This window comes from Rhinolophus ferrumequinum, chromosome 4 (assembly GCF_004115265.2).
Source record: "Rhinolophus ferrumequinum isolate MPI-CBG mRhiFer1 chromosome 4, mRhiFer1_v1.p, whole genome shotgun sequence".
Classification (NCBI taxonomy): Eukaryota; Metazoa; Chordata; class Mammalia; order Chiroptera; family Rhinolophidae; genus Rhinolophus; species Rhinolophus ferrumequinum.
Window position 1 is genome coordinate 69,411,025 of NC_046287.1, and position 14,838 is coordinate 69,425,862.

At 40.3% G+C, this 14,838-nt stretch overlaps 1 protein-coding gene across 10 annotated transcripts in view; it reads left to right on the forward strand.

Moving 5' to 3' along the window:
* The window catches only part of TRMT9B (tRNA methyltransferase 9B (putative)), a 52,463-nt gene extending 43,348 nt beyond the window's left edge, over positions 1-9,115 (forward strand). For all 10 annotated transcript variants that reach the window (XM_033104250.1, XM_033104248.1, XM_033104258.1 and 7 more), the window contains one exon: positions 1,892-9,115. In XM_033104250.1, coding sequence (XP_032960141.1) covers positions 1,892-2,919 — 1,028 coding nt within the window. In that variant the 3' untranslated portion in view covers positions 2,920-9,115. The remainder of the gene's footprint in view (positions 1-1,891) is intronic.
* The last annotated feature ends 5,723 nt before the right edge of the window (positions 9,116-14,838 follow it).

Consider the following 14,838-nt stretch of genomic DNA (forward strand, 5'->3'; position numbering starts at 1 on the left):
GCCATTTAGGTTTCACATTTAGAACTACATTAGGAGAAATTTCAATAGACTGTCTCTCCTATGTCTATATACATTTACTTTCCTATTTAGAATTCTGTTATGTTGGCACTTCTTGCTTATCTTAACATGAAGGAATATATTTTTGCCTTTGCATGTTTCTTAAGAATAATGTGAAAGGTAAGCATCATATCTAATTATACATTCCTTCCGTTTTATTCACAGATTACAAAACAAAACACTCTTTCTACTTACTTTTAGCATAGTCCGACAAAACTTTTATAAAAATTTGGCAATAGTATATTAAAATAATGTCAATCAATTATTCATTTTTATGCCAGTGGTTCTGAACCTGGATGTTGCCCCAACCCTCAGGGGATAATTAGCAATGTCTGGGGACTTTTTTTTGTGGTCACAACTGCGTGTATGTATATGTGCTACTGTCCTCTAGCAGGTGGGCCTCCAACAACAAACAATTATCTGGCCCAAAATGTCAGTAGTGCTGAGGTTGAGAAGCCCTGCTTTATGCTAAACCCATGGATTCTGAAGGCTTTGTAATTAGAAACAAAATGTATGCTTTCAAGTTAACCACCACATAAAGGGCTCTTTCTTTGGGGCTAGGACTGAGGAGAACAGCCGAAGACCTAGTGAAATAAAGTGATTGGCCAAAGATCACAAGGCTAGTTACTGATAGATCTAGGACAACATACACTGGTGTCCTATTCTTCAGACTCACGTTTACCTCATACCTCTAGCTTCTTACACTGCCACGTGGTGCAGCACGAGATAACCACAGTTCGTGTGCTGCTGATAGGAATGAAACCCTGACTGATGACAATATACAGTGTGACAGCTTTATCTATATAATAATCTCATTTTAGATAGTTACTATCTCTCTGTGCCAGGTAAACTACAGGAATTTATTTGCCTAAAACTGCTACCAATAACTGGATTATGGTGAGGGTACAGGAGCAGATTCACTCTCTCTCCCTTACGACTCATGACCAGCCGTGTCCAGACTTTCTTTGGAACTAATTTCCTGAGACATGTGGTAGGCCCATGTGTAGAAAAATAATTTGCTGTTTTCTCTTAACATAGTACTGTGATTAAACTCTCTTAGGAGCTAACGAACAAACACTTTATATTGTTTGATAAAAAGATGCCTAATAACACACTCAAGATTAGATAAAGGCAGTCCTGCTTGACTCTCACTTTAACTTTGCGGGAACTAAAAGTAAAAATGATGATCCATAAAGTGACTTTTAAAAAAAATACACAACCATTGTACATTATATTAACATTATTAAAAATGATAGGCAATCATGTGAACTTGAACTTGGCTGGCTTATCTTTGCATTAGCTAAACAGAAAAAAGGACCTTTTTCTCCACTTCTGTTTGCTTTATTAATTTTATTAACACTGAGTCATGGTATTAATCTTTCAGTGCTTTAGAAATACCAATCATTCATCCAAGCAATGTTTTATTTCATAGAATTCTGTGAGGGAACACTTACCTAACAGTACTCCCTCGCGAATTTTATTAATTCACACTGGTCATCCTCTGGTTAATAAAATTCATAGGATTTTGGAACTGGAAGAGATTTTACACGTTATTTATTCTAGACATCTTATTATAGATGAAGAAACTTAAAATCCATATATGTTCAATAATTTCCCAGATCAGTTGTCTAATAATTACAGGAGTCAAAGCTGAAAATTATGTCTCTCCTAAAGCCAGACCTGTGCTTTTTCTACCATAAGTCCTGCCCTGTAGGAAATAAGGAGGTTTTACTACATGTCAAATTGCATCACTTGTAAATGGAAAATATTAGCATATAAATGTGTAGAGTTATGTATATGCATACACATTGAGATCTAGTTTCTACTTTTTCAGTTATACATCATTTTTCCACAAAACAAAGAAGAATCAGAGCAATAAAAGAAATGGCCAGAGTCTTAGTTCCTGGAGGCCAGCTGATGATTTATGTTTGGGCTATGGAACAAAAGAACCGGCACTTTGAGAAACAAGATGTGCTTGTTCCATGGAACAGGGCCTTATGTTCCCGGCTCCTCTCAGAATCCAGCCAACCTGGGAGAAAGATGCCGTGTGGACATCCAGAAAGAAGCCATCCCTACCATCCCCCTTGCTCTGTGTGTAGCTGTTCTGTTTGTTTTAAGGGGCGATGTGATTCCACACAGTCCCACAGCGTGGGCTATGAACCTGTTATGGCCGGTGCCTGCTGTGCAAGTATTCGTAAGGAAAGTGAGGAAGAGAATGGATTCTATAATACATTAGGAAAATCTTTCCGTTCCTGGTTTTTCTCCCGATCTTTGGATGAATCAACTCTGAGGAAGCAAATTGAAAGAGTGAGACCCCTGAAAAACACTGAAGGCTGGGCCAATAGCACTATATCAATCCAGCCTGCCAGACATTCTAGTTTAGACTTAGATCACCAAGAGCCCTTTTCCACAAGAGAGCAACATTTAGATGAGGAAGTGTTTGTGGAAACTCCTCAAAAACATTTGGAGTGGCTAAAAGCACGAGCCACAAGGAAACATCTAAATGGAGACCATCAAGGGGAAATTAGAAGACATGGCGATGGGAATTTTCTGGATAGCACCAATACTAATGAGAGTTGTGTGGATAGAGGGAACTTAGAAAAGGGGAAGGCTTCTGCTAGTAAAATACTGAGAAAGGTTTCTGCAGTCGATTCCATGGATTCCATTCCAGATGATACAATTCCTGTTGAAGAACAACAGCCAGACATTTTGGATTCTAGAGCCTTTATGCGCTACTACCACGTGTTTCGAGAAGGTGAGCTCTGTGGCCTGCTGAAGGAGAATGTGTCAGAGCTCCATATTCTGAGCTCCGGGAATGATCATGGCAACTGGTGCATCATTGCAGAGAAAAAGGAAAACTGATTGATTGGATCATTTTAGACAATTCCTCCATAGATGAACTACGTTCTTTGCACTGGGTTTGGTATGGTTACCTGAATTTGCATCCAAGTGTTGTTATTTTTTAATGTAGTTATGCTTCGGTCTGTGGAGACTCTCAACAGATCCTCTTTTTAATCTTTGGGTAAGCACAGAACCTGACATTTAAAGCCTTTGTCAAAGGGTATTTGTGGTGAAATGTTGATAAAAGAGATCTGAAGAAGCAATACAGTTTGGATTTTTTCCCCCTGAAAGATGAAATTATTATAAGAACACATGTATATTGTTTTTCATTATTATACACTGATTTTAAATTATTCTGTTTTTAAGTATGTCTTCTATAAATAGCATTTTTATGTAGTTAGGGAGTAATTTCTGTTTCTCAGGTTATAACTTAGATTTGTGTGCCAGATAAGAAACAGGTAAACCTGTTCCATTGCACAGATGTAAATTGAACCATGTGATAAATTATTTTGTTGCCAAGGCCTTGCTTCTACTTAAAGTCTTTAGAAAGGTGAGAGCAGATAGAGAGACAAGAAGTGTTACAAGGACTTTTCTAAAACGATTAGCAAACTTGCTTCAAGATAAGTAAATAAGTAAATAAATGTTATCAATGTCACTCAGAAGGTTTTTTAAAGGGACTGTTAGCATGTAGAGAGTGGACTATGAGGGTATTAGAAGTTGTTTCAAATACCCAAGTGGCATTTTTCCAACCTTATTAGAGGGAGGAATATCCAGTTAGGATAAGACCAAGATTGACTAATGGGGAGTTTTTATTTAGAATGATGCTTTTCTCATGGACTGAAGGGATATTTAGGAAATGAGAACCTGGTTGAAGCTCTGTTTCCACTCTCAATATAGATTGTTAAGATGTAAGATATTTGGCGTTGGTGGAACATCAGTTGTGGAATTTTTTTTTATTAGTTTCAGGTGTACAAAACAATGTAATAGTTAGACATTTATACCCTCCTCTCTTAGGGATCTATGCAGAGAAATCCAAAACACTAATTCGAAAAAATTTATATACTCCTATGTTTATTGCAGTTGTTGAATTTTTAAAAATAATATCCGGGCATTTATCCTATTGAAAGTGACCACATTTTGTTAGTTATATTAGAGATTTAGGCAGACTCAAGTCCTGTAAATCAAGGGTTGAATTTCTGCCTCTTTACAGACAATAAGTCAATTGGGCGTTATATGGTCACTGCATTAGATTTAACCATGGGACTGTTTAAATCCATGTCATGGATCATGAAACAGATATAATTAGGACAGTACTGGAGCTCTAAGAGAAGCAGAAATGAGTTGACCCAGAATTCGGCCTCAGATACTTGCTTAGTGAGAAGAGATTCGACATTTAACAAAAGCCCTTTACTTTATGGACCATTGTAATCCTGGATGAAAATCCAATTCCAGTTTTATTTTCCACTAAAATTAACTGAAATAGTGAAAGACTTCACTGGTTTTTGTTTTCTTTTTTCCTTCAGTGATTATGCTCTACCTTAAATGATGCTCCTTTCAAAGAAACTTAAAAGGTTATTTTTAATGTTTAGCTGACAATTATTGATGTTCATAACTCTTTTGGCTGTAAAATAAGACTGTATTATCACCTTTTTGGTTGATGAGGAGATTGGTGGAAATGAGGAATATGATTTATATTGTTCAGCGCAGTGTGCAGTAGAGAGACAATGAAAACAGGCATAGAAGTGGAATAGAAATTAAAAATTAATTTAGTATCTTCCATTTCTTAAATTAAACCTTGAGTATAAGTGGTTTTCTTGGTGGAAAGAAAAGATTCTCAGAGTCAGAGAAGTTCTTACAATTAAGGCTGAGTGGCCTTTTTATTATGAGTGGATTTTCCCTCTCTTTGAAGCCTGTTGTCACGTGTCTTTCATCCCAAACTTGCTGCTAGAATTCTGCTGGAAGTCATCTCTTTCTGGTGGTAGACTACCACTTACAAAGAACTCAGTTTATTAGACTGCGCCAGAAAAGCTTTGAGCTAACCTGTATGAGCAACCTCCTACACACACACACACACACTTTGTATAAAATGATTCTTCTCTAGGACAGTTCTTGAGAGAGAAATATTTTCACATAATTTACACAGAGCAGTAAATGTAAAACCATTAAGGATAGCAGTTGTTCACTCTTCATCTGCCTTTGGATAGATATATCCATATATATTATATATCTCCTATACACACACACACACACACACACACACACAGATATTGAAGAGCCTAATATCTTGATGTCTTAAATATCTCGATCATTTAAAAATCTTGCTCATCTATAAAACTGTCCTCAAAAGGAAATACAAATCACAGTGAGTTTAAACATACTCAGGTTATTTGTGAGTGTTCAGTCTTCCTTAACTTGCTCAGTTATAGATTTTGCTGATCAACATGAAGTGATCTGAAAACTTAGACTCCATTATTAATACTGGGTCAAACAAGGTCTTTACTCTTCCTTCCCCTTTACTTGCTGGCATCACTGAAGAGTCCCATGACCTGAAGTAGAAGGAAGCGTTTGGGTGATTATTAGAAGGTCCTTAAAAACCTTTGCTGGTTTATTGGTGCCTCACTGGCCTACTTGAGTCATATGATTTGGGGGAAAGTGTATGAGCATGGACAAAGGATGCTCTCAAAATAATGTTATTGTGGGAACCATATAAGTGACCTATTTAAATTATTATTTTTTTGAATTGTCTCTATAGTGGTGAAATGTCACCAGCATGTCATAGTAACTAACAAATCATCTAACAAATATCTTGGCGTATCATACTGGTTTGGTCTTCCTTTCTCATCACTCATCTCTATGCAAGATGGTATGTAATTCTTGTTTCTAGTTTCCCTTTCTATATCCTTCCAAATTCTAGATAAAAAATTCCTCTGTATATTAACTGTGCACCAATTGAATTGGTAAAAGTTGGAGGTAATCCAGAGAGAAAAATAATCCAACTATAAGTCAGCTAGGAACATTAATGTACTTTTCTATATGAATGACCACAAAAAGAACAAGCCTGCTGGATCCTTAAAAAAGAAAAAAATAAATAAATTGTTTGGAGGAGGACAGAGGGTCTATGCCCAGTAGTTTTGAACTTGGTTGGGGAGTTTAAAAATGAGCTGTGACACCTACTTTGGGAGGAAGGGGAGGTGGGTGTAATCATTAGCCAAGCAGCTACAGTCTAGGAAGAACTAATTATGGTAAGCCAGAGCGTTTCTATTGTGTAGAAAATTTGAAATATAATGATAAGAACAGCTAACTTTACTTCATATCTGACATTTGTTTTATCTGTAATTCTCACCACAGCCCTCTGAGATAAGCATAATTATTGTGCCCATTTTGCAGATGAGGAAAACTAAGGCAGAAAGCCATTAAATTGTTTAATGTCGCAGTCACACACGTAGTATCACATATCTAGTGAGAGGCAGGGCCAAGATTCAACCCAGGCAGTGTGGCTCCCAGCCTATGCTCAACCACCACAACATGTACCCCCAGTCATAGTACTAGGCAGACTCTAAGAGCCTTTTGAGGTAAGTGCGATTATCCCCTTTACAAATGAGCTTTAGCAAGGTTAAGCAAAGACTACACAACTAGACAATAATTGGATAGCAATCCCTTACGTATTTTCCCCATCTTTTATATTTAATTTTTCATTTGTAAGTCTGTGTCTATTTGATTTTAATTAAAAAAATAGTCTTGGTCACAAAATGTTCTGTGATTACTTTTCTCCAACTCTTCAATCCTTCAAAAATGGTAGAACTGTTTTCCCATTTTATAGGTGAGAAAATTGAAGGCTATTCAGATATTTCATTCATTCCATTAGTTTACTGAACCCTGCTAGTTCCCAGATACGTAGATTATAAGGCAGTGAATATCAGGTGTGTTGAGTGTACACAGAATATTAGAATTAACTAACCTGAGCACAAGCTGGAACAGTTTTCCTATTTGTTGTATCCCTACTACCAAGTTATATTGTTTAGTTTGAGGAAAGTGATATACAAAACTCCCTCTTAGGGAATCACAATGCATATTAACATATAGAAGGCTTACCCAAGTAAAGTGGACTTAATTTAACTGCGCTTACTTGAGACATATTAACATCCTCTAGCACAAGCATTCTGTGCAACACATTTCATTAAATAATGCATCTGATAGAATAAAATGCACACTCCTTAAGAGGGCATTCATAAACTGACACTAAATTACTTTCAGCCTCAACTCCTGCACTTGCACCCCATTTTTTCTGTTCTGCAACCTGCAGTTTTAAACAATGCTTTCATTAGAAATCACATAATGACAAGGAATTATCACATCCCTGAGATACAAACTTAGATTTCAAAGGCTATAATTGCCATCCTTCGCCAAAGAAAAAATGCAGGAAACGGGCTTTGTTCTTTTAAATCAAAGGGTGTGTAAGTTAAGTGTTATCATATACCCATCCAACAGAGAGGAAAACCGTGGGAGTGGAAGGAAATTACAGAAGCATTAGCAGACCCCAAATCAGAATGTTCAACTCCTCTCATCCCAATCTTAACTCAAAATTATGATTACTGGTTTGATATTATAGTTTTCATATTTGCGACCTCAATTATCTACAAAATTGGAGTGAGAATATTTTAAAAAGAACTCTCACCAACCAAGGATTGAAATTACAAGGCAAATAGAAAGCACGAGGCATGGCATGGAGAACACAAACATAGAAACCTAAGAAAGCTAATCAAAGAGAAAATACTAACTGTGAATTGCCCTATTTTTTGGTTCCCCATGAGTCCCAGTATGTGACGCGGTAGTAGGAATATGCATCACTTCAGTTATAACACAGACTCTTCCCCTCTAAATTTGGGTCTTCTGATTGATTGTACACAAGTAATAACTTCATGTGGGTGGGATTCGAACTATAATATAATCTACATGACCAGTGGATGGACCACTTATCAAAGTCTATTGTCAAATTGGATCCTTCATTTGTTAAAGAAATATGTATTATGTCTCTTTTTCAACTAGAGCTGGGAAAAAAAAAATTTCCCCCAACCCAATCAAGTATTAATTCACGTGAAGCAATATATTTTCTCTACATGGAAGATTTATTTTTCTCTAGATGTTACCTCCATATAGAAAAGACAGTGGGTCACTGCAGTTTGTCTGCAGCCAGTGTTGAATGTTGAGCTCCCTGAAAAAGTTATGTTAATATTTATGCTCGCCCAGCAGGGAATTTGGTTGACTGACAGGCGTTTCTCTAGTGAGCTAATCATACCACTTCCATGAGGTTTTCTATTTACGTATGGAGAGGGACTGCATTAGGAAAGGACTGCTTTTCTACTCTATTTACACAGAACCCTGCTACTACTTCAGGCTCACTAATGAGCATCTCAGTGGAATTTCTGAGACACTTTGAATATGTAAGTGAAAACTGTCCCATTATCTTCAGATGTTCTCTTAAATATGTATGATGTAAATATATCTATATATTCCTAGATGTCTAGTGTTGGCTGTCACTACTGACCAGCCCTTTTATGCACTTGTCAAAACATTAGATTAGCAATTACCATAGACATGCATTTCATTGAATAGATTTTGTTTTGTTTGTTTCAGGGAAATTGAAAGATAATCATTAAATGTTGTTGTGCCTCTTCTGGTGTTGACATGTGTATTTGTATCAAAAGTACAAAACCTTTTTTTTTCTTGTACAGTGCACAGTTACTTTAGCTATATCCAGAAGAAGCTAGCAATAGTTTTAAAAGCACAAATTGATATAAAATATCTTGAATGTTGTAATAATTTGAAGATAATGTTATTTGTATTTATCAATGATGTTAGGATCTTTTTGTAATAAGTAGTATTAAAAATAGTGTAATTTGTATGCTTATGAAATGTATTAGATAATTTATGTAAGTTACGTATAAGTGTACTTTTCAAAAATGTTACTAGGTGAACAAAGTTTTGCCTTTCCTCTCCACTCCGAGTGTGACAGCTTTGTCATTATCCTCTATCAATTAAGCCTCTCCTTATACTTCAACAGAACTGGGCAAATTAGTGTTGGAATTCTGTTATCTTTGTCTAAAGAAAATCAAGCTAACCGTTAAACAATAGATGGTCTCTTAATGAGTTAACAAAAGGACATTATTGACTAAAAAAATCTTTTAAAATGAATAAAGATGCAGTAGACTATCTGAAATTGTGTCTGTGTGTGAAAATATGGCACTAATATTGAAAGAACGTCATTTTTATGTTGTTGGGATGCAAGCATGCCTGTTGTCTTCTTTTCCATCTGCAGGTTGTCAGCACATTATCAGAGCTGGGGTATGAAGCAAGGGGGTGTTGTGCCTGGCTCTGCCATGGCTCTAACACAGCTCAGCGGGGCTGCGTGCTAGCAGCAGATGGTGCCCTGGCAGGATGCAACCTTGACCACTTCTCACCCTGTTCCCTGGGATGGAAGACGCTACATGTCATCGAGTGCCAGTTTGCCCCTCATGGTGGCTGCTTGGAGAACAAAAATGAAAAGTACTGATCGCAAATGAAATACACTCTGTGCCAGTCTTTTGGAAGGCGTCAGTGAAACCTCAATCATGTGCTGTGTACTTGTTGGTAGAAGTCTCAGTTTAAAAACATCACTAGCTATTTTCTTTAGTCTTCCATCTCTGTGCTCGTCTTCCAGTTTTGAAATATCTCAGCATAGATTCTACTTAAAAGCTATCTGCTTAACAGATATTTTTTAGCAGTTTTTACGGTTTTCTTGATGGTGGAAACCAGAAGGAAACCATCAACTCCAGTGCCTGCTTTTTCCTGTACATGTCACTCCCCACCCAGTCCCCACGAAGGGGCACCCATCCCTGAGCAGCCTCACCAGGTGGAAAACTGCCAGATGCCTGAGCAGCCAGAGATCTCAGTTGTCTCTAACTCCGAGGAGGAGGGACTTGCCCAAGCCAAGGAGAAGACCTGCATTTTCCCCACCAACCACATTGTATTCCTTTCGGAAGTTGCTGCCCTTTGCATCCATCCAGATTTTGTCCCTGCAGCCCCAGCTCAGGACCCATCGTCAGAAAGATCACCGCGGTCCTACTGCCCCATGATGCCATTTTTCTTCACCATCCTGTAGCTCTTTGCATTTAGGGTCCTTCATAGCACCACTCACAGTATTAGCAGTTACAACCGTCCCTACATCTTCCATGATTTTGTCCTCCTTATTCTCTCCAATATAAAAAGAAGAAAAAGGAGAGTTGACTAAAACATTTCCAACTCCAGTCCTTTTGCCACCTAGTATCTTTCTCGCTGTCACCCCCTGCTCTGAGCTCCAGGAACAAACTTGCACTTGCCATTTTAAAGGGGGTACTGTAAGGGGAGATACAGGAGCCCTCCCACCCACCACTGATTTCCAGCCTGCCCTCAGCATTTTGGGGAGGAAGAGTCCAGCTCTGGCTGATGGAATTCAGTTCCTGGGAGCAGCTGGCTATGAAGGGCGGTGGCTCAGCGCCACTGATTTCCTGCACTTTGAGTCTCCCACCAAGATAACCTCTCCTCTTAGAGCCCATAGGTCTAAGGCCCCTATCATCCTCTATGAAGAATAAGTGTTCGTTTTTTTCGTGAGATTTTTCTGAGAGTACTGATGAAACTGATGATGCGTGCTTGGTCCTTGGAGTTATCTGATTAAAGGTCAAAATGAAAACAACCAGTGGTCAATATTTAACCACCCGTTACTAGCTTTTTCTTTCTCTTGAGAAGAAAGAAGCCACAGTATTTGGCTAATTTATAAAAAGAAGGGTGTGATAGTTTGAGATACAAAGAGAAATCCATACCTTCCCACATGCTACCCCTGAAAAATCACGGCAGCCAGGCCTCTGTGTTCAGAGCTCTCCTGCTCCAGAGAACTAAGGACCACCATGAAGTTAACGCCACCCAAGCCTTTGAGAGGCCAGGGTCCCCAGAGAACTTATCACTGGAAATGCTCTATTGAGAGGAAGTCCGGCAGGGAGCCAGATGGTGCAGCGAGCTGCCCCTCCCCCACACTGCCCCAGGCAAACGAAGCCAAATCAGGATAGCCCAACAAGTACCCTGAGTCTGAGTACTGGCCCCACGTTTGGGAACCTTGGCAAACATTCCTGTGCCCAGGCTTCAGACTTGGCACGATGTGAGTGGAGCTGCCACCTTTGAATGGCACAATGGGGTCACTTCCTCAGGCCTTGCTCCTGTGCCATGTGGGAGATCACTCCCCACATAGGAGGCACAGAAAGTGGTGTGCTGCCCGAGTCATCCTCCTCAGAGGCAATGAGAGATGCTCATGAAGAAATATGCAGTTGGACCCCCAAGTTCCATGAAACAAGAAGATTGCTAGATTGTCCTAATCTAATCCCACGCGCCTCCATTTTATTAAGGGGGAACTTCAATATTCGAGTTGAAGTGACGTGTACATCCCCCCACAGGTGGAGCTCTTTTGCCCTAGTGCGTAATGCACAGCCATCCTGAAGAAACGCAGCCCTCCAGGGGTGGTGATCTCGGGAGAACTTGTCTTTTTTCCCCCACTACCTTAATATGTTGGTAATTCATCCAAAATGTGTAGAGCAACTACCCCAAGAAAGGTACCGAAAACATGAGAGCAGAAGGGGCTTGTTTCCCCGTCATTTTAAAGATGGCAATTTTAGAACTCCATATTTCTTTGTATTTTGTGTTGAACAGCTTTTGAACAATTCCTCTGGGTAAAGGGCTTTCTAGGCACTGTGGGAATTTTCTGGGAATAAGATACAGCCCCTGGTCCTCAGCGTATCCCTGCTCTGCCAGAGCATACCTGTTAGGAGGGCAGATATGGGTAGGGTTCTGCCCCTCGCCCTGCAGAGCTGCAGTGCTTAGCACAGTGCTGGCCCAGTCAGGAGTGCGCAGGAAAACAGTTTACTGTTGCCTGGCTCAGGGCTTGAGGGGCGTGAGGGGCGCTCAGAAGAAGTTACAGAGACCGTGGGGCCCCAGGGGGAGAGGAGGGTTATCATAAAGAATGTGACGTAAGGCTGGACCTTAAAGGATGGAACGTTGACACGTGAGGAGGGCAGGGAATTTGGACACTGGCAAAGAGGAAAGAGCTAAGAGTAAATTGATGAAGACGAGGATAACGATGGTACCATTTATCATGTGTGCATTACATGCCAAGAACTTTCACATTTACAGTTTCATTTATTTGTCCTACTACCCTAGGGGAAGGTATTAGGTTGGTGCAAATGTAACTGAGATGTTTGCATTTATTTTTAACCTTCTAAACCGCAATTATTTTTGCACCAACCTATTATTGAACGCCACTTGCAGATGTGGGAACTGGGGCCTAAGGAGGTCAGGCTACTTGCCAAAGTCACACTGCTGGAAAGCGAAGGAGCTCAGCGTGGCACTTAGACTTGTCTGTGTAAAGCTCCTTGTGCTACCCACTCCATGGGAAGGCGACTTGGGGGAGAGGAAGTAAAAGGCAGAGAAAACTGGAGATGCACGTTGCAGTTTGATTCTCAAGGGCTTTGAATGTCACGCTCAGGGATTTAGACTTTCACTGAAAATGCTAGAGAGCCTTTGAAGATTTCTGAGCAGATGTTTCAGACAGATTACTCTGGAGCGGAAGGAAGGTGTGGGAGGGGAGGAGGACGGAGTCTCCTGGTAGAGCAGGCACAGTGAGGGGTGGGGACAGTAGGTTTAGAAATGAAAATAAGATACATGTAGAGCTAAGATAGCGTGAACTAGAATCTGATCAGAGAGCCAGGGAGAGGAAAAGGAAAAAAAAAAAAATGGCTCCTATGTTCCCACTGGCCGCCTGGGAGGTTGTGAAGCCCATTACAAACACGGCGAGCCCCGCGGGGGAGCTGTGCCTGGGAGGTCTCCGCCGTTACGTGGGACTAGGTCGCCCTCTTCTGGAAAAGAAAAGCCACTGCTGAGCTGTGATGCCGAGCATTGCCCTAGTTCCGTTTAAATGTCTTTACAGAGCCCCTTGATGCTGAGTCGATACTCATTGGTCCTTCAAACAGCCGGTAACTAACAAGTTGGTAACCAGGTAGCAATTCAGACTAACCTGGTTGTGCAGAGACAACAAGAGGCCATTAAAGCAGGTTGTGATACCTTCTAAAGCATTCTATTTCGGACTTAGAAGTAGTTTAATGTTCACGAAAATGAACTAGAATAAAAGGAGATAAGACTATAGGAAAATGAATGCAGATCTTTTGGAAATATTACATAAGTTCGGAGGTGATAAAGGACTGAAAGTGTGATCATTAGCTGCCAGTGCTACATTAAAATACTTAGTGCTATCAACTGTTGAAATGTGGAGGGCTGAAACAACTTCAAAATATTACATGGGCAATTTGGCAAAGATAACTGTAGGAAACGAAAACTAAACTGAATTGGGGGGAACTGACTCAGTGGGTGGACCCCAGGGTGTTCTTCGTTAAGTACACCCCCACCACCCAGCTAGGTGTCCACCTCCCCACCCAACCCCCTAATTTCCACATCCATTCCTGTGATATATATGTGTCCTTGGCCATCGCAAGGGTCTATCCACAGGAAGAGAGTCAAACAGTAGTCTCAGGACAATGAAGAGCAGGGCTGTGCTCACCTAAGAGTCCTGAGAAGAAAATGGACAGTGGCCTTCCAGGGCCTACAGCACTGGCCTCATTACCTTCTAATCTCATGTCTTACTTGGCTGCTCTAGCTCCTTCAGCTCTGCTTTGCACTTGCCGTTCCCTCTACTGGGAATACTTTTCCCTGAAGTATAAGCAATGTTCCCTTCACTTCCTTTCAGCCTTTTCTCAGATATGTTCTCAAAGTGGTTTTCCCCAATCGACCATTTAAAATCGCATGCCACACTCCTACACACACACACACACACACACACACACTCCCTATTCCCCTTCCATGTTTCATTTTTCTCCATAGCCTCATCATCTTTGAACATTACATTACTTGTATATGTTATTGATTTCCCCCCACCCTCAAGATGTAGGGCTCCAAAAGGAGATTTTATCATTTAGGTTTGTTTGTCCACCACTCTCACACCAAGAACAGTGCTTGGCAAAGGCAATCACTCAATAAATGTCTGATGGGTTATAATTGGTTTTTGAGTTGGCGATGTCCAGTGTTCAGTGTTCACTCACATGGAAACTTACATGGTCGGCTTTGAGTTGACTGGGCTAGAGGATGGTGAGCCAGGGGGAAGGATGGGGGGAGGGTGGATCTCTGTAGCCTTTAATAACCTCTACCTGACCTCTCCTGCTTTCTGCTTGCCCACCCTGGGGAATCCAGTGCGAGGTGAGAGAGAGAGAGAGAGAGAGAGAGAGAGAGAGAGAGAGAGAGAGAGAGACACTTTGCCTGTCACCTAGATAGGACTGTTAGAATAGGAAAACCAAGAACTGGCTGCCTTGGGTTTTAGGCTTTGAAGGGACCCCTTTCACAACAGCTGAGGGTGACTTCCCCTGGGTATCTGCCGGAGGAGAAAGTCCTCAGAGCCCAAGTGAAAAAGTAGAAAGAGCATGGTGAGCTTGGACCAGGAGGAGTTCGAGAAAGCAAACGGCTTCCTTTGTTTTTGTTTCAATTATTAAAGTATAATTGATATCAATATTATATTATTTTCAGGTATACAACATGGTGACTAAACATTTATATTCCTTATGATGTGATCACCACAATAAGTCTGGTATTACTTCCTCTCTTAGAGTGTTATCTCCCTCGTTTCTAGGTTCTGTCTCTTGCTGCTGCTAAGACTGACTAGCTTAACCAAATTGCTTGGCCCTTCCTGAGCACCAATTTTCTCATCTGTACAATTTCTTCACCTGTAAAATCAGGTTAATGTTAACAATCTTGGGTGAATCAAATAAGATATAAGCTATGTTTGAGTTTCAAAGCATCAGGAAAGGAAATAGCTGTCAAGGAGGGCTGCTAGCACAG